Raw genomic sequence first — 18978 nt, forward strand, 5'->3', positions numbered from 1 at the left:
TTGACAACCGTGAATAAAAAACACGAACGAGGACCTCTTCGTCAGTGGAAAGCTTTTTGCTCTCTGATCTCCGATGGTTCATCGTGTTCTTCTAAAAAACAAAGGAGAACTTCACGGAGCGTAATTGGCGCCTGGGAGCCACATTTCCTCCTCAGCGCTGTAAAATTTGAACGCAGAATTGAATGAAGTGTAACACGGACTGTGGTTTGTCTTCAGCGTGGCCTGCTGCTGAGATCTTTTTATTGTATCTTCCAGCTGGCAAGGCCAATTATTACTTAACCCATAAAACAATAAAACATTATGACACTGTTAGTGACTGAAAACACAATAAAAGCACTGTAATAATGAGCAGGTGCTCCACTGTCGCTGCAGATCTCTCTGCACACGTGCAAACTGTGTAGATATGTTAAAAATGTCAAGTAATTCCAATCGCATGAAGCAAAATTCTGGTGAGAGGTGGCGATGAGCTCACAGATTACTTGTGTTTGCAAGCAGAGGAAGAAAATACTTTTTTTTTTTTATTTTGGTGATCCAGATAAATTTGTTTCTGTCGCCCTCGGCGTGCAGAAGAGAATTAACCCCCGCATGCAGAAACATTCCAGGTTCCCTCAGAGTGACACGGTTCAAACGATTCACCTGCAGAAGGTCACGTAATCTCCCGCCTCGCCGCGACGCTCCAAACGGTTTGCACGCGTCGCAGGACCTTTGCACAGATCAGCGTCAGCTTTTCGTTGGTCTTTGGGCGCGGACGAATGTGAAGGTTCGTGTGTTGAGGCTCGTGCGGATGTTGAGGCAGGGGCTTGAAAATAACAAACAGGCCTTATGTGAAGTGCAAAGTGCCAATTCTCTACTGTTCCAACTGAAAACTGCTAACCAACGCACGTTTTATCTCACGATTCGTGTCTCCAGCTGGAAGCGTTCTGTCACAGTCCAGGGCAACAGGTTCGAGAGGCTGTGGCTCGCACGATGGAGTGTCGTGGTCCTCCGATCTCGTCCTCGCAGAGTGAGCGAGCACCTTGCATGGCAGCTGTCGGTCCGCGTGTGTCTCTTGAATGTGGCCGACAGTGTAAAGAGTGCAAAGTGTTTCAAGACTGCTCACGGCAGTAAAGTGGAGCCCATTTAACTGTGGTCATGTTAAAAAATAGAAAAAAAACAAGACCAAACTCTCAAACGCGTCAGAAAACCTCACGGAGGACGTCAGATCGTAAAACCGATTCCCCGCCTTTCCGCAGCCTACTGAGGCGCTTGCTGGGATTACGAGCCGCTGTTGCACATGTGCAGTGCAACCACTGTTTATCTGGATAATCCACAGAACAGAGTGTCCACCGCAGCGCTCATTACAGCAAACTGCACACAGTCGTGTCCGCAGAGCCCGGCGAGGCAAGTTCTGCGGCGATCTGGCTGCTGTGGCTCGTTCTCCTGCGTGATTTAAGACCGGGGCGCTCGTGCAAGTGCGGCACGTTGTGGTTTAACACTTTTACGCCATGTGTGAGCCTGCGCGTTCTTCTCGTGTATCAGTGGGGGTTTTGTTTTTCCCTCCGGGCACGCCGTGTCCAGTCCAAAGACGACTGAAGCGGACGCGTATGAATGGATGAGTCAGTCTGAGGAAGAGCATCGTTGAGAATCATCTGCACAAACACGCCATTTGTTGCCATCAGCGGTGGTTTCTAAACTGTTGGGACTGCGGTCGCCACTAAACACTCCCGAGTTTGTGGCTGGACCGACTGCAGCCATGCCGATGGCTCTGAACAATGCCACTGCCATTCTCATCTCCCATAATTCATTGTGCTTATGGGCCAAGACGGGTGGAATGCTTTCAACTTTTATGATTCAAAGTTGTGCCAAGAGGATTTTCTTTTTCTTTTTTCTTTTTTCTCCTCGCCGCTTCTCCGAGGGGGGATTTCAAAGGGGGAGAGCAACACATGCTGTCATTCATGTCCCGCTGCTCGGACCGGACCATTACGCTCATATCAGATCGGGACCTTTGATGTGCCGAATGACGGAGCAAAAGTAAATAGCGAGCGCAAGGCTGCGAGAGATTTGCAACGCAGTGCGGTAATTAACGAAGGTCTACAGCAATTAGGCCGCCCATGATTGGTGTGTGAATATCAGTGCAGTCACGCAGTTTTGGGGCTCGGGCGCAAAGCGACGCCACTGTTTACTGAACACAAAGAGCGTAAACAAGCACGGTCAACAAGCGCAAACCCAAGTGTGAAGAGCTGCACAGTTGAGAGGATTTACAGCTTCTTCCAAAGATCTCAGGTTGAAGGAAAACGACACGGAGAAGAGCGCGCAGACAAATGTGCTTCGTGTGAATTACGTCCACGTCACAATATGATTAAAATAATTCTCCTGGAAATGGTCTATCTTCTCTCATAATGGACGTATTTGTTTAGAAAACTGGCGTTTCATTTGATATGCACTTTGAAACTGTGTTTTATAGATAAAAATAATAAAATGTCTCAAAAACTCACACTTCCTTGGCAGATTTCACAAAAAAGATTCAAAATGAAAGTGAACAATTTTGAATAACGCTCATAAAAGACCCGAGGCTGGAACCACTCGACGCAGATGTTTCACTGAAAAGAAATGGTTCCAAGCTCCTATTTAAAATTCCACGTGTGCAGCGCTCTAAACACTGAAATAATTTAGTTGCGGGGAAAGAGGCAAACACTCAGCGGGGAAAAATGTCACCGCTTTTGGCCGGCAGACGTATTTATGCCCACGTTTAAACAGGTTCTGATTGTAATAATACGCAGGCCTTTGTTTGACTGTGGCTCGGCTCGGAGAACAAACACTTCATTAATCGCGTGGACGGCGTTAGGTAGTCAGTAATGAGGTGGATGTTTGAAGAATAAAGGCGATAATGAGCCAAATGTTTAGTTTACATATATGATGATGCATTTATTGACAAGAATGATACAGGTCCGCCGCGGGACAAGCGCGGGTCAGTGAACAGATGGCGAGCTGCAGTTCACTTGCCGGACCTCCGGGTCCTCTTGTCCCAGGAGAAGTTGGATCCGTAGGACTTCACCCGGGGCTTGGCGCTCCTCTTCTCCGTTACTTCGTAGCTCCAACCTGAAGGGGGGGGGGGGGGGGGGGGGGGGGGGGGCATCAGGAGTGAGCAATGGAGGAAAGAGACGGGGCGGCGGCATCACGCATGTTCCCTCTGGATGAGCTCCAGCTACAATGAGGTGTTTTGTGGACATCGGCAGGCTGTGTGTAGTCAGGACGCCTCTAATGGTTTTCATGGTGCAATAAACAGAAGACGCCAGTTTCCTTTGCTTCGTTTCAACAAACTTTCCCAGATGGTTCACTTCTCCGAGTCAAAGTCTCGCGTTTGTTGTGAGGCAGCTGTAAGAGGCGAGTTTGGTGCGGCGGAGGATTTTAGCTCCACCGCTCACTACCAGAAAGCTGCAGATATAAAGTCGCTGCCAATCATACGTCAATCTTACAAGTACAAGTCCACACAGTTTAACACAACGACCAACTTCGATAGATGTCCTGTTAGTTTTTCCTTCAGTTCTTTGAAAGTATCCTGGCTGGACTGAACAATGTTGATGCTCAGGTTTAACCAGAGAACAGATCAGACGGGGCAGCAGGCCAGCCCGGCCCTGATACTGTGCAGAGCGCGAACCAACTTCCAGACATTGTTCAGGGAAGTAAAGGGAGGAGGCAGGTTATCTGAATACTTCAATTCAGATCCATTTTCTTTTCCTTGTTGTTAAAAAAAATGTAAACCAAATACTACGGTGTTTATGCTATTTTAGGACATTTCTGTATAAATAACACCTATCTACTATTTTTAATGAGATTTTTCCTGCATTTTTTCTCATTCAGTTCATTAAAAAAGCCTAAAATTCACTTGCATAATTAGTGATTAAAGGTGATATACAAAGGGTTTTCTGTGGTCGTGAATGTGTTTTAAAAAAAACTGTGTATAAATTGTATTTACCATTTTTCTCTGCAAAAGCCACGGCGTCTTCCTTCGAGGAGAAACTGAGCACCATGTTGGACAGAGGATCGGCTCTGGAACGCAGAGAAGCCACAACAATGTGTTACTGCAGAGTTTCAGGACGGAGCGTCTCCACGCTGCAGACATAAAAAGTGCTGCAGTAATTTGTTGAAGAATCCAATAAAGTATTTCTATTCCACGAGGACCAGGGAGGAGATTCTTACGTGGAGGCCCAGCCCATCAGCGGGTTCTCCCAGCGCTCCCTGGTGTCAAAGTCTATCTTCCACTTCTTGGTGCTGTTGGCTCCAGACTGCATGGCGGTCTTGGCAGCCACGAAGATGTGGACTTTGCGGGTCTTGATGTGCTCCTCGGGGACGCCGGTCAGAGTGGAGATGTCCTGCAGCAGGGACAGACAGAGGAAAGACCGCCAGCTGAGCGTTAATACCCGTCATCAAATCACCTGCGCGTGTTTAGTGAGAACGATACGACAGTCGGCTCAGACGCTGTGTTGCGACTAAAAGCTCCTCCTCTAATCGGCTGCTTGAGATTTCACACACCTTCGGTGTCAGAGCACCTTTTAATAGTGAACAATCCGGGGGTGAATATGTTTTATAGACTCTCTAAAACGTTTGGGCTGCTCTAACTGTGAACACGTGAATTTCTGCCGGGCGTCGACCTGCCAGAGATTTGCCGTGATCTGGACGTGTTCCTTGTAAACGTCCAAGTCTGCTTAACGGACTGTGGACTCTTCTGGAGCAACAGGTCAATAACACGCATGCTTGTTTTGTGGACACTACATGTTCGCAGTGGTTTGGGTTTTATGATGCAGTTATTCAGTTACAGTCAGGAAACAAAGACCACGACCAGAGATCAGCCAGACGGATCGGGGCTTAAAGGTCGCAAATCCAATTTTTCATTCTGAGTTTTGGCTTTTCTTTTCTTTTTTTTTTGACTCTACTCGAGTAGCTTTCCAGGATCCTGGGATAAAAATATCCAATTCTCCAGATATTGTTGCCTCAAAAAGGCCCTCAGTTCATCCTCTGTCTGAAACATTTAGTCTCTATATCTGAAAAGCCTCATTTTTGTTAAACGGAGTACATCAGCATTGAAGAATGAGTCTTTTAAATACATTCTGCATATAAATACCTGAACATCATACACTATTAGAATGTAAAGTTTTAAAACTATTAAAATAGAATTTTAATAGTTAATAACCCTGACTTGATTTGGACTTGAGATTTTATATTTATGACATCTGATGAGTAAGCGTGTTTTTTTTTTTTTATTTAGAGATGCTCTGACTATCAGCATTATCAGACCAGGGTGATTTTAGAGTCGGCTCCTGTAGTCCGATGACTGATGCAGATGACTTTATAAACTCAGAGTTCTCCACAGCATATGAACAGTAAAGTGGAGACAGAGGAGCTTCAACTGCACATTTATCGAATGTCCCTGCTGAACTTCACCGGACCGATTCTGACACTTTTCAGGTAAATCGAGTAGCATGTCACACACATCCGTGTTAACTGGATGGACACTGCGAAATTCAGGAATAACCAATAAGATAACAGAGAATGAAAGGACCAGTCGCACTGGGACACAAGAGTGTGTAACAAAGAGTAAAGTCATGACAGGGTGAGGTTTCTCTGCTGTTTCCTTCTTCAATAATGATCCTCACAAGTACTCTGGTGGTCGCTCATACGTGTTTACTCATTGCTCACTTTTTCGACTTCTCATGAGAACTTCAAAATGTCACTGTTTTAAACTGTCCTTGTGCTGCAGAGATAGACGGAGGGAGCCGAGCTTCCTGACCCACAGTTCTCAGTGTTGGTAAACCCAACACAGCCACAACAAGCAGAGCTCAGTTCAGCCTCCACGTGAAAGGTCAACGCCGGAGCAGACGAGGGAAAAAAAAAAAGAAGAAACTGTAACCGTCGTCTTCACAGTGTTTTCTCTGTAAGTTGATCAAATTAATGCCTAATTCCTGAAATGATTTATTCCAGACGGTTCAGTGAAAGTAGGCCAGCTCCACATTTGGAGGAGGAGGGGCCAGTTGGGGGAACTAAATGCATATTCCTGAACAAACTGGGGGCTCCTTCAAGCTGCTATCAAGGATCTGGTCCCGTTCTTTAGAGAATTAGCAAACAAGTGATGGGAAGTCGGCGACAAAACAGACAAACCTCCCAGCATGCTGGCAGCAGCCACCCAAGACTGAGGGCTTTCCACAGCGCCTCTCCTTTCACCGCAAGAATTTTACACATTTCAATGGCCATTACAACTTCAAAGAATCAAATTTTCATCATTGTCTGTCATCTGCCAGTTGATTTGTAGAGAGGGGGTCATTTTGCATGAACCCCACACAAAAGCCCACCTTTCCTTTGGCAAAGAAGCTTCCAATGGTCTTTAAGCCTCGTAAATTACAGGTCCGACTGCTAAACTGCCGCTAACGGGCAAGACCCGACTGAATTTAATCATAAAACGAGATCTGCACATTGAAAAGATTGTTCAAATGAAAGGGGGGAAGATGAACAAAAGAGGGGGGGAAAAAAAAACTTCACAAGTGCTTGGTAATTATTTCCGGCTGCCCTATCTACTTAACCTTAACAATTCCTTCTTGTCACAAAGAGGAGGAAAACATGTTCTCTTCACCCAGAGGGGGTAATGGTTCATGACACAACAACGCACAAGACGGTGTTAAACAGCAACAAAACGAGACGCTGGGCTTCTCTCCATTATCTTGGAGCCCGCAGCAGGTAATCAAACACGTTTTTTAAAAAAAAGCGGGAGATACGTTTTTTTTTTTATTCGCGATGGACAGTACTCAAAAGAGCTACGAGATATTTCCTGGTAGTTTTGGAGGAAAGACAAGTGCCATTAAAATACTTCACTCGTGCGAGCGCTATGAGAGAATGTGCAGGTTTGATTGGATTCTTTCTCTCCTTTGCCATCAGAGGTCTGTTCGGAGTGCAAGAAACGATGCCCCTGGGATTAACAGGCCAGACTATGGTTCCGCACATATACGTTACATAAACCATAACTGACACTTGAGGCCCATGTACGGTAAACTGGTGCAATAATTTCTCCAGATGTAGCGGCCCTTAAATCACATCTTAGGCGTGGATGAGCACAAAGGCTCCTTGGTGAGTGACGGGAGGATGTTTGAAAACAAAAAGCTTTGCCACGTCACTGAAAACTCTCGGCTCATTATTTGGCATTGTTTGCAAAAAAACAACAACAAAAAAAAACAACAACAAAAAAAAAAAAACGTACGAGTCTAGACTTCTAGGATACTTGCATGCATTACACTGAAAGCTAGGAGGGTTATCGGCATAACAGGCTCACCCACAATACCCGGATTCACAAAGGGAATGATTGTGGCTGGAATGTGGTGTGTTCCCAGGAAGACTAGAGAGGGCCGTCACAAAGGGAAAACCCACACGGTGGGCACTTTTTCTTCTGCCATGTACAGGAAGCGAAATGAGAACTATCAAGTTTGACACTATTCACAGGGCCTTCATGGGGCCCTACAATACCTGGCTGGGCAGACAGAATGCTGAGCTTAAGAGAGGGGGGAAAACGGCTGGCAAAGTCTCCGTCACGTGAAAGCGTGTCGATATTTCTGACACCTCCAGGCTACGTGCCAAATAAAGAGCATAGGGAGCTTGTCGCTGTGGGGCTGCTGGGCCCACCAGAATGCTGAACGATGGTACCCCTAATGTTCCGGCACGGACCTGGGACGGGAGACTTCAGTGTACACAACAAAGCCTCGACGTGTTTCAGCTTGGAAAATAAAAATAAAAAATCCAGAAGGCGCTGATTAAATATTTACTTAAAAAAAAAAAGAAAAAAGGAAAACCACAAAGGGGAGCGGCAAGGTGAAAAACATCTGTGAATCTCACTGTAAGAATTTCCTATTGAAAGAAATTATTTTTGTAGTTTCCTCCCAGGTTTGAAGTCCGGTTCATTGGGTCACTCTTTCAGTGGTACAGTTTCTATCATCCATGGAAACAAAATGAACAGAATTTCAGATTCTGCATGATAGCAATGTTTTTACCTTTTTTTTGTTCTGTGCTGATGCACAGCGAGTTGCACAGCGAGTTGCACTTTGAGCGGCGCAGTCAACATCAGAGGCGTTCAAGGGCACCATCAGATAATGAAGATACAAGCTGACTGTGTTTATCTACAGCTATTGGGGCAACAATAAGGACCTCAGGCATGAGGTGTTAGTCATTCAGACAAATGAACAGCTTGAATGTTTATTTAACTTATCTTGCACACCGTTAGACTTTCAAATAGAATTTAAATGTTAAAACTTTGTGTAAAACAACTTAAATTGCCTCATTTTTATACAAATAAGCTTGAACTTGGATATTTCAATGCATATTGTAAAAACAAAATATAAATATTGAAATTGGACTGCTACTAAATCTCTTATTGTGCAATGAGGGCATGCCTCCTAAAACTTGTCCCAAACCCAACATGCAGATCAGATGATCCATGCTGGCAGCGAGCAGCTAAAATGCATTCCCCGTCTCATACACTGCGTTGTTCAGAGTCTCTGTGTCAAACTCCTGGAGGTCCAGTATATCTGTCCGACAGGTGGACATGAGTCTGGAGGTTTATCATCAACACGACACGAACATATGGCACCTTAACAATTATCCAAGAACATCTCACTTCTGTTTTCCAGGTGAAGCAGACGTTCATGTTACAGGATAATCTAGCAGAAATACTCTGCCTCTGTTGGCTGTTTATTTTGACCTGATAAATAAGCATCGGTGGACAGTTATTATTTTAAATTTTTTTTCCAGTGATCTGACTCACAACAACTGCTGCAGCTCTCTTGCGCTCACCCGGACGTGTTGCCAACTCTGCGGCTCTGGCACAGGTCGGTGGCATCCCCCTTCCTAATCCTATCTCCGGCCTCCAATTGGCACTGCCGTTTTTCCAACCATGGAAAACAGCTGTCAACCAACACAACAACTGCTGAATAAGAGAAGTGTTCAGGATGTCTGTTTCTGGAAGAGCTCTTCCAGTCGCCGCTGTTCCCGTATCGTTTGGCACATCGTGTCAGCTTCAGATGATTTGCAGGTGAACGTCTACGTTTCCTGCAGTTCACTTCCCACAGTTTACACAGAGAAATATTAATCCCAGTTCTGTCTGGTCAGTGTTATGAAATGTGGTCGCTATACTGTTTTTCCCTTTCTCATATCATTCACAGATCTGCTCCAAAAAAAATACATTAAGAATCTTCATATGTGTTGCAAATGTAATTTACCTGAGGGAATAAAAAGTGGTTTTTGCTAAAATAAAATCAGAGCTCACTCTTGGATGCAAGGTGGGGACAAAGTTCAGCTCAACATGTGCTTAAGTGATAAATTGAATTTTGAAGAAACTATCTGCTCGAGTGCCTGGTAGCAAAGAACATTTAGTGGTTTGGAAAAATGCAAACTGTAACTGTAACTGAGAATAACCTGACCAACTGGCTGAAGGCAGTAGTTCTCTTTAAAGTCTCATATGTTTAGGAAAGGTTCTTCAAAATAAAATCCACAAAATGACACAAAGGCAAAAACTATTTTTATTCCAGATATTTCAAAAAGAGCTGAATTCAGGACTGTAAATTATGCCATCTTGTACATTTATAAAGTTGTAACTACCCAAAGGAAGATTCTTTTTTCTTTCTTTATTTTAGCTGATGCAAAATAATGACTTTCTTCTGGGATTACAAAAATATAAGTTTTCAAAAAGCAAATATTAATCGTTATAATATGGTATTTGTACAAAAGTACCTCAAAAGTCAATGGAATATGACTAAGAAATTAGTTATGTGAAGTTTACATGAATTCTTTACAAAAGTTGTAAATTGTATGAGGAAACTAATGAGGGAAAAGTGTTCAATACTAAAGCATGCGTGTTCTTTTTATTAACCAGATTCATAATACAGTGTAACAGTGGCTGTCATCAAATATTTGACAGTAAAAAGAAGTTAAACTTTAAAAAGGTGGAAAATAGTCCAAGCTTTTGATGGAATTCTCAGCCTGGGCCAAATAACGTCATGTTCAGGGTCATTGTTGAGTAGTTAGTGGCATTAACACTAACAGAAAAAGACACTATCTGAAAAATGGACCTCAGTCTGTCGCTCAACTTTTACAAACAGAAGAGGATTTGATGCAAGAAGAATATCATTCATTGTCTGTGATTTTAGAAGGTTTTCTAAACATTTTCTTATTGAATTCAATTGCATTGCTACTTGATATGATGCTTTCTAATAACAAAATGCCCTTCAAGCCCGAATGTAAGATTTAGAAAATTTTAAATAAGGGGGAGAAGAACACTGAAAAGACATCATAATTCATTTACTCAATCTAAACACTGTGAGCACTGTGCGGCTTTCTAAATCTAAATGTGGCTCTGCAGTCTATGTTCCCGTGAGTACTGAGCAAAAACAGACAGAAATATTGAATGTAAGTGTGCGACTGACTCGGACCAAACTTTTCTGGTTCATTTTCACCCGTGTCGTGACAACCGCGACAGAAGTAGGGTCCCGACCGTCGCAGCACAAGCACCTGTACACCAAATCTGCAGCCGGAGGGGGTCACGGGGTCAGCTGAGCTGAATCATGTTGAGTCAGCGTGTGCTGAAAGCCCAAACACATCACCCTTAACCCCCCACTGTCAGAGCCACGTCCAGACCCACAGCTTCACTCATCGGCCTGCGCTGGTTCAAAACTACAGACGCCTTTGAAGTAGAAAAAGTGTGCCAATTACTGATTGGAGGTAGGCGGGGGGGGGGGGGGGGGGGGGGGGGGTCTAATAGAAACAAATATTATGTTGCTTGCTCATGTGCCGGAGCGGTTCAGCGCCGGGGAACGAGAGGCAGCTGGCATGAGGGTCATCTCGAGTCTCGCGTTACGCATACCGGTGAGGATCGGAAGGAGAGGACAGAGGAGGGGTCATTCATGAACATGTTGGATGCAGACACCCTTGTTTGTTTGTGTGTGCAGCTCAGATATCATTTTATAGAAGTACAACTATATATAAACAACTTCAAAGTCTGTACATTTTTTTGGTCGTCCTCTGTTGAGTTGGGGACTGTAAGTTGAACACAGTATTCACTATACGTAGAAGGATCCAATAAAACATACAAACATACCAGAAGACAAGTTTTTGTTTAGGAAAGAGCTCAGAATCGAACAAATAGCCCAATTTGTGCCACGTTAGCTTCTTATTGTGATCATAACAAAGCATCAACAGACTAAGGAGACAAAGCAAAACATTAGAAAAGATACTTGTGATTGTACAAACACCAAAACATACTTTCCCGTCTGCGGGCCAACAGTCGTAGTCTGCAAACACAACACTCAGCAGCGAGACACTTCCTAAAACTGGCCAGTGTTGACAGGACTGAGGAGTCCTCTTAAGAGGCTTAGTCTCTATGGAAGAGAGTGCTAATGAATGAAATACTATTTAGTGGATGATACATAATAAAGCCTCTTGTCTGGCACTCTTCATAGACCAACATCCTCTGAGCCACTACTCCAAACTTCAGCTGAGGTTTTTTTTGTGTTTTTTTGCACAAGCGCGCCGTATGAGAGGGCAACCAGACAAAACAGACTCTTAAATTGTCTATGTGTGAAGTAAAGGAGGGAGAGGGTGTGTGTGTGTGTGTGTGTGCATGTGCGTGTGTGTGTGTGTGTGTGTGGGGGGGGGCTTCAAGAAAATACCCCCTGTGCTGCAGATAAATACATCATCATCATCGCTGAAGTGGCTGGACTTTTTTGTTGTTGTAAATGAATCTGATTCTTGTTTGATCTCCAAATTTGATAACATGCCCGTTTGAGATGGCGGTGGCTGAAGCTTTTTTTAAATCTGTCAGAATCTGTCTTTATCAGAAGAGTCAGAAACAAATCTCGCCTGTCAAACACAAGAGCTCTCGATCTGACTCCAATTTGAGTCTTTAAAAAAACAACTAACAACAGACCTGTAGACTCAACTACGTTGCTGCCATGAAGCCCCACATCTTTATTCCAGATGTGATGTCACATGCCAGGCGGGCGGTATGCCGCTGTGGATGGGCAACAGAATCAAAGATTTCAGATTAACAGGTTTATTATGGCGAGTGTCGAAAGAGACCGACCAGTTTAATACGCTCATCCTCTCCTCGTCCTCCCTCAGTTCCCCGCAGTCTAATAACTGTCCTCCTCTGTCTCGTAAAAACCAGAGTGCCTTTAGAGAACTCTATAACAAGCTTCACAAGCGCTTTAAGATTATGGTGTTGTCTTTATGTGGAGGCAGGGAGTGCACTTGGCCCCAGCTGAGGCAGGAGGAGACCCGCAGACACTCGGGTGTGAGCGGGGACATATTGTGTTGCCTATCGGGGCAGCTGTTATGGTTATAAGCGTAGTTGATTCCGCAAAAGGCCGGACCGCCGAGCGGAGCGTAGGGCCCGACTCTAATTGACGGAGGTCACAGACATTCCGTGTAAAGCCGTGTATCAGTGGCCAGCCAGCCGGACCCTGGGAGCTGCCCAGCATGCTTAATCAAACAGTAATTACAAACAAAAGCAGGTCGGCATGGGCACTCCGGGGAACAGCTCCGGGCACTGGAGCTCCATCACGCAGGTCTTTTTGTTTGGCATCATCTCTGACATTCACACAATGGCCCATAGAGGTTTGCACAGAAAGGAAGTCAAACTTTAGCCTTTTTAAATTAAGAACAAAGGAGTGGTTAAAAGGTCTACCACGAGCATTAAAATTCTACTCCATAAAATAAAAGACGCGTCTTGAGGAGTCATATGACATTGTCAAATCTATTTTGTCTGACGCCAATCTGAAGGCCAAACATAGTTAATTTGATATCACCAACAAAAACCCACAGCGCTCCCCCACACAGAGCAGGAACAATGAAATGTTTGGCTTCACTTGAGAAATAACACAGAATCTAAAACTCAGGCCACATGGATTAATAGCCCTTTTAATAATGGATCAATAGGCAAGTAACTGTTGCTCATCATTTGTCCGTCTGCAGTGAAATTCTCCGTCTGATTTAGTTGAGAATTTCTTGACCTGCGGTCGAATCTCGCCCTTCACAGCATAAATTTATCTGTAATAGAGACGAGCAAACAAACCGTCGAGACGAGAGTTCCTGTAAGCTTTGCGTTTTTCCGACAGATGAGAAGTAAGGACAAGATAATCAGTGTCACACAAACATTCAGACTCATTTTTTTTGGAGGAGGGAATTCAAAACATCGCTTCCGTGTGCCAAAATGCAACCTCATCTAAATGAGGTTATTCAGACGTGCTCAGTCCACGAACCGCCGCTGCAGCAGCAGCAGCAGCAGCAGCAGCAGCAGCAGCAGCAGCAGCAGCAGCAGCAGCACACCACTTTCTCCTCAGGCGGCTCGGCAGAGACAGCGAGCGAACCCAACATAACCTCTGAGTGGATCGAGATCTTTGTTTGATTGGTCTAACCAGAAAGCAATTCACACTTATTGATTGACAGCCTGATGAATGAGTAGCGTGCTGACAGACACTGAATGCCCAAAAGGGAGGGTGCTCTCGTTGCCCTCTTCCATGTGAGATGGAGACTACTGTACTGTAAACAGCTGAGGGCCTCTCTTTTCGGCCTGTCTGGGTGAGCATTAGAGTGCTTCCCTCAGCCGCCTGCAACGGCGAGCCACAAAGGAACCTCTGTGGCCGACAACACTGAAGTGGCCACTGTCTTTTTCCGCGAGTCTCAGGGTGTCTCACCAACTTTTTTCCATGCAAGCCCTCTTTTCTTTCACCCCCTCCTCCCCATTTTTAGAGGCCCTTTTTTTCCTCCTCTCCTCTGCTGTTCCTCTCAGTGGCCCCTACTGAGAGGACAGAGACAGACACTCCGCCCAGCCAAAGGTTTGTCTGCCAGTATGGCCAGCTTTGGTCTGAGACAAAAGCACACTGACGCTGCCCAAACCCCCACCACCACCACCACCACCACCACCACCCTCAAAACAAGTCCACAACAGACTCCCACATTCTCCTCAGAACTCCCCGTTTCACCATTATCTGGTATCTCCTTCGTATTTTTAATGACGGAGCAGGAACTTCAAACGTGGAGTTTTGTTTGGTCCCGTTGGTGCACTGCCAACCTTGACCTCCTCAAATGTTTTCTTATCGCCGTTTTGGCTTCGGCACTTAATGAAAAGAGGCTTCAAGGACCCCGTCTGGTGTTATTTCCTGGAATATAAAACTAACTCACTCATTGGAGATGTAGTCTCTGCCGTCACTGCAAACTGTTGCCTTGCAGACTTGCCTTGCTTGTGCATTTTAACTGCTAACTAATCTTAAAATAGAATTAGTTTTGAAGCTACAGTGTGAGGAAGAAGCAGATAACAAATACTCTCAGTGTAATTATAGATTATTTTATGGTTCTTTTTAATTGTATTTCTTTCAAATAGTTCTAATCATAATTGGCTAAGACATACACCATGTAATCCACTTCTACACTTTTGTGAAACATAGATCGCTACTGAATATTCTCCCAATTTTAATCAATATTTCTTTATGTGCACTTTTTGAAAAAATATCTTTTCACGGGAAATTCTTCTTTGATATCTACATTTGTTTACCAAACTTGTAGATTTTATCCACGTCATTATTTGCCAGACAAATGTAATGCGTCACTGGGTACATCTAAGTAAATCAGATAAAACGCAACTTACAATGCGACTGAGTACAGTTTTCTTAAGTAGCTTTGTAGGAATAGTACTTTGTACTTTACAGCCAGTTGAATAATATTTTTAAAGGAATCAAATGCCATTAATCAATGTATCAGGAGTTTTCAGTACAATTATATTTACTCTTTCCACCTTGGCATAAACCACATCAGCTGAAAACAGTTAATATTGCAAACTCAATGGGTGAAGAAAATACACCTAAAACCTTGGTTTTTGTTTGTGCATTTACATGCACCTAATCTTCAGAATACAGGCAAAGGCATCTTGTAAGAGAGGAACTAAAGCTGTCCAATAAGATTCAGGTTTAAATAACGACAGAGGAATGTGAAAAACTTGAGTACCATCTTCCCCACATGGAACTACTGAGATTGCAGCTAAAACCGACAACCTCACTGATGAACTTTAGTACGGATCCCTAAATATTAGTAACAATAATTTTACACAACAATACAAAAAAATGGGACCGTAAAGTGTCTGACCATTTTTGGAACCAAAAAATCTACATTTTTGAGACAAGACCTATATTATTGAAGCATAATTATCCAAGGTGTTTTATTAAGAGCAAAAATAATGATTAAGATAAAGAAGATGCGTAAGTCCAGAGAATATCCTCCACTGATTTTAAATTCAGGATCACTGAAGAGGCTAAAGTTGCTTTTTTGAAAACTATTTTAGGATCATGTTTTCCAATAAGTTTTTAAAGAATATCAGGTAACTGAAAGCTGCACAAAAAGGATGTGGATTTATGATTACAAAGCTTTTATGTTTCAAAGTCCCTGGTCCAATTAAGGTAAAGCCGGATCAAAGTTTCTTCCTCATGAAACACGAACTGCATTTTGCTCTCAAACTCAATTTGGCTGAGCTGTCAAACAGTTGGAGTCACTGAAATCTGGGAGGATTGCAGCCAGAGGATGAATATAAGCTGTGAGCATGCACAGTAGTACCAGTGATACCATTTTCCATTAGCATCATATTGACACAAAAGCCCACTGTCTGGTCGCAGCTCATTTTGGCAGCACATTAGCAAAGTTTTTACTGGTTCTTTTTTTCTCGTAAAGTAATTGGGAGCCAGCAGATGAGACAAACACCAATCCGTGGGTCACGTTGACCAAGAGAGGGATTCTTACCAATTTCTCATCAACTGTGATAAGTTGCGTGTCTTGTCCTGCTTTCTCTGCCAGCCTCGGTGCCGATGTGCTTGCAGACCTGAAACCCATGAGATAGATGTTACACGCAAAGCACAAACCAGCCGAAGGGCGCACAAGTGACAAAGGAGGTAAATTACGCGAATAAGATGCGCCGCCGCAAACCCAGGGCTATCTTGGAGGAAGCGGCGGGGTGAGGGTGCAGTGAACCTCTCCCTCCCGCCACATATTAGTTCTGTCTGGTGAATCTCTGGCAGACTCTCGCTCTCGTCCTAATGACGGGACGTGCTTAATGTTGGCTGTGGTCAACTGTCAGATGAGGACAAAGATGTAGCTCTTTGTCAAAGTGCAGCCGTGTCCCGTCACACAACAGCAACGTAACCATCGCGGCTCGGTTTGCGAAGGCCACATTCCAGATAACGCCGAGATAACCACGACTTCATACGTTCTCCAAGGGTGCAAAAAGTTTGCAACAGATTATGAATTGTAATGGAAAAGATCCAAGCATCCATCTTCTGTGTTCCTTTATCAAACTCAGGGTTGTGTGATGCTGATGCTAGATAACTTTGAATGAAGGCAGCTTACCAGTCCATCGCAGGGCAAATACAGAGAGACAGTCAGTCAAACCCACAGGAAACTTAGAGTAAACAATCTCAAACGCATGCTTTGGGTTGTGGAAAGAAAGCAGAGAAAATGTGCAAACTCCACACAGAAAAGTCCTGACTCACACCAGGGACATTCTTGATTTGAGGCATGAGAAACTCTCACCACTCGACTGGCTTTTAATCGTGTCCAATCACGACAAAGTTGGATTTATCGGTTTTCAGCTTAATAAATACAAACAGCGTTCCACAATTCTCTTTCTTTGTGCCATCAATTAGACTTTCCTTTTGAAGTACATATGTTTTATTAAGCGTATTTCTTACATCTGACAAATGAAATGTTTACAGAAAGGTGAAAAGAATTGAGTAATCAAACAATGATGAAAAGGTTTAGTTTGAGCATTCCGGTAAATGGATTATTTAGAATAGAAACCACATAAAAGAGTTTGTTGAACAAATGTATCAACTATTAGTCTATCACTGCCCATTTAATTATTATATAATTTCACACTTTAATCTTCATTCAGACACCACTGTGTAGCCTTATCTTTAGACAATGCAACGCAGCCAAAGTACATATAATTGACCCAAGCTGGACAAACATGAGGCCAAATTCTAATCATAAAAAATTGGGAGGGCTTCATCTGTATTGGGCAATAGAAAATGTCTCATTCTATAAGAGAAAACACCCTAAGAAAACAAAAACTCTTCGAAGACTAGCATTCCTGCAACAACTCAGTGAACTCTTAGTTTGAGAAACGTTCTTTTCTTGGACTGTTTTATCTCTGCAACTAACAAAGAACCATTCTGGACACCAGCGGGTTTCTGTTTTAGCTCGGCAGACAATGTAGTAAAGAGGAGTGTTCAAAAAGAACCTAATATCACATCTGCATTTTTCTGGACTGAAGCTGTCTCGCCTGCGACAAGCAAATTATTGTCTGGTCTCCAGCTCATGTGCTTGAGCTGATTTCTAGCTGGTACAAAATACATCAAAGTGTAAAGATAACGGGCTGCACATTGACAAAGTGGTTAGCCGTTTTGCAAGATTGTCATGGGTTCAAATACCAGCCGGGCCTTTCTGTGTGGAGTTTGCATGTTCTTCCTGTGTGTGCGTGGGTTTCCTCCAGGTACTCCGGTTTCCTCCCACAGTCCAAAAACATGTACATGGTTAATTGGTGACCCTAAATCGCCCTTAAGTGTGAATGTGAGTGAGTGTGGTGAACCTTCCCTGTGTTTCCCTGTGATAGACTGGTGATCTGTCCAGGGTGTATCCTGCCCTCACCCATAGCCAGCTGGGATTGGCTCCAGTGCCCTGCAACCTTGCACAAGATTCAGCAGTATAGAAGATGGATGGATGGATGTAAAGTAAAGGTAACAGTGCTGTGGGGGTTGGGGGACCATTTGGAGAAGCACAGAGGACAAACCTAAACTGACTCAATGCAGGAAAGCAAGGCATGCAACTATACAAAAAAAGTATACATCAAACAAATAACTCATTTAACACCAGTGTAAGTAGTGTGTGCTCACTAAACTAAACTGACTTTCTGGTTTAATGATATATATATATATATAAAATATTACTAATAACATTAACGTTTGGGAGAATACAAATACAGAATGAGTGATGCATTGTGTCCCAACAACAAAAAGTAAGCAGTGAGCTTAAGTAATAAAGGTTCGCTCCTGACATTCATTTTTCCTCTTTTTCAGCTTGATTAGTTACTTATCTAATTAATAAACTCCTTCGATCTCTGGTTATCATTTATACGTTATGTTGGTGTTATGGGGTGTAATGGTGTATGAAAGAAACTTTCAGGTTCGTAACACGACCTAACATTAGCTCTTAGCTTGCTAGCTGACTTCTGTAAGGACTTTTACAATGTTCCACACTCTGATGACTTTATTGACGAGATGCGAACACGGGCACACGGTTATTATCACAAGCTGGTACGGGGGGGCTCGATAGAGGGTTATATATTTGAGCATATTTCAATAAATTGTTAGTATTGGCCATTAGCTCGCGCATAGCTATTAGCTCGTGTTATGCCTCTTAAACCGGCCTCGTCTGTTAGTCAAAGTTCCACATTTAAAGCGTCTCGCTATAAGATGTACCGCGGAACTAATAAACACTGAACAAGGCATTACCTGACAGGATTCAGGAGGAGCCTAGAAGCTGCATTGAAAGCAGATAAACGTCCCAAAGTGAGAAGTGACATTGAGGACGCCATGACTGTTGTCAAGAATTACGTACGGAAGCTGCGAAGTGACAAACTGTACGATCCGCGTTTCGAGCCTGCTGGGAGACAGAGGAGCGCGCTCTCTCTCTCTCTCTCTCTCTCTCTCTCTCTCTCTCTCTCTCTCTCTCTCTCTCTCTCTCTCTCTCTCTCTCTCTCTCTCTCTCTCTCTCTCTCTCTCTCTCTCTCTCTCTCTCTCTCTCTCTCTCACAAACACACACCACAGCGGCTCGTCCCATATCAGAAGGTGACGACGATAATAAACAATAATAAAAAGTGTGTATCCGCTCCTGTGTTTGTAGAAAGAATTACTTATGTGATTCATTCAG

General features: G+C 43.7%; 1 protein-coding gene across 1 annotated transcript; it reads right to left on the reverse strand.

The window, feature by feature from the left end:
* Positions 1-1874: 1874 nt before the first annotated feature.
* ndufs4 (NADH:ubiquinone oxidoreductase subunit S4) lies at positions 1875-18888 on the reverse strand. Its single transcript, XM_080468306.1, has 5 exons — positions 18561-18888; positions 15796-15874; positions 4180-4352; positions 3956-4029; positions 1875-3078 (listed from the first exon to the last, which is right to left on the reverse strand). Exons 1-5 carry the CDS (start codon positions 18641-18643, stop codon positions 2975-2977), a joined length of 513 nt encoding a protein of 170 aa, XP_080324432.1. The 5' UTR covers positions 18644-18888; the 3' UTR covers positions 1875-2974.
* Between the last annotated feature and the right edge of the window lie 90 nt (positions 18889-18978).

Source organism: Lipophrys pholis (assembly GCF_963383615.2).
Source record: "Lipophrys pholis genome assembly, chromosome: 7".
Taxonomy (NCBI): Eukaryota; Metazoa; Chordata; class Actinopteri; order Blenniiformes; family Blenniidae; genus Lipophrys; species Lipophrys pholis.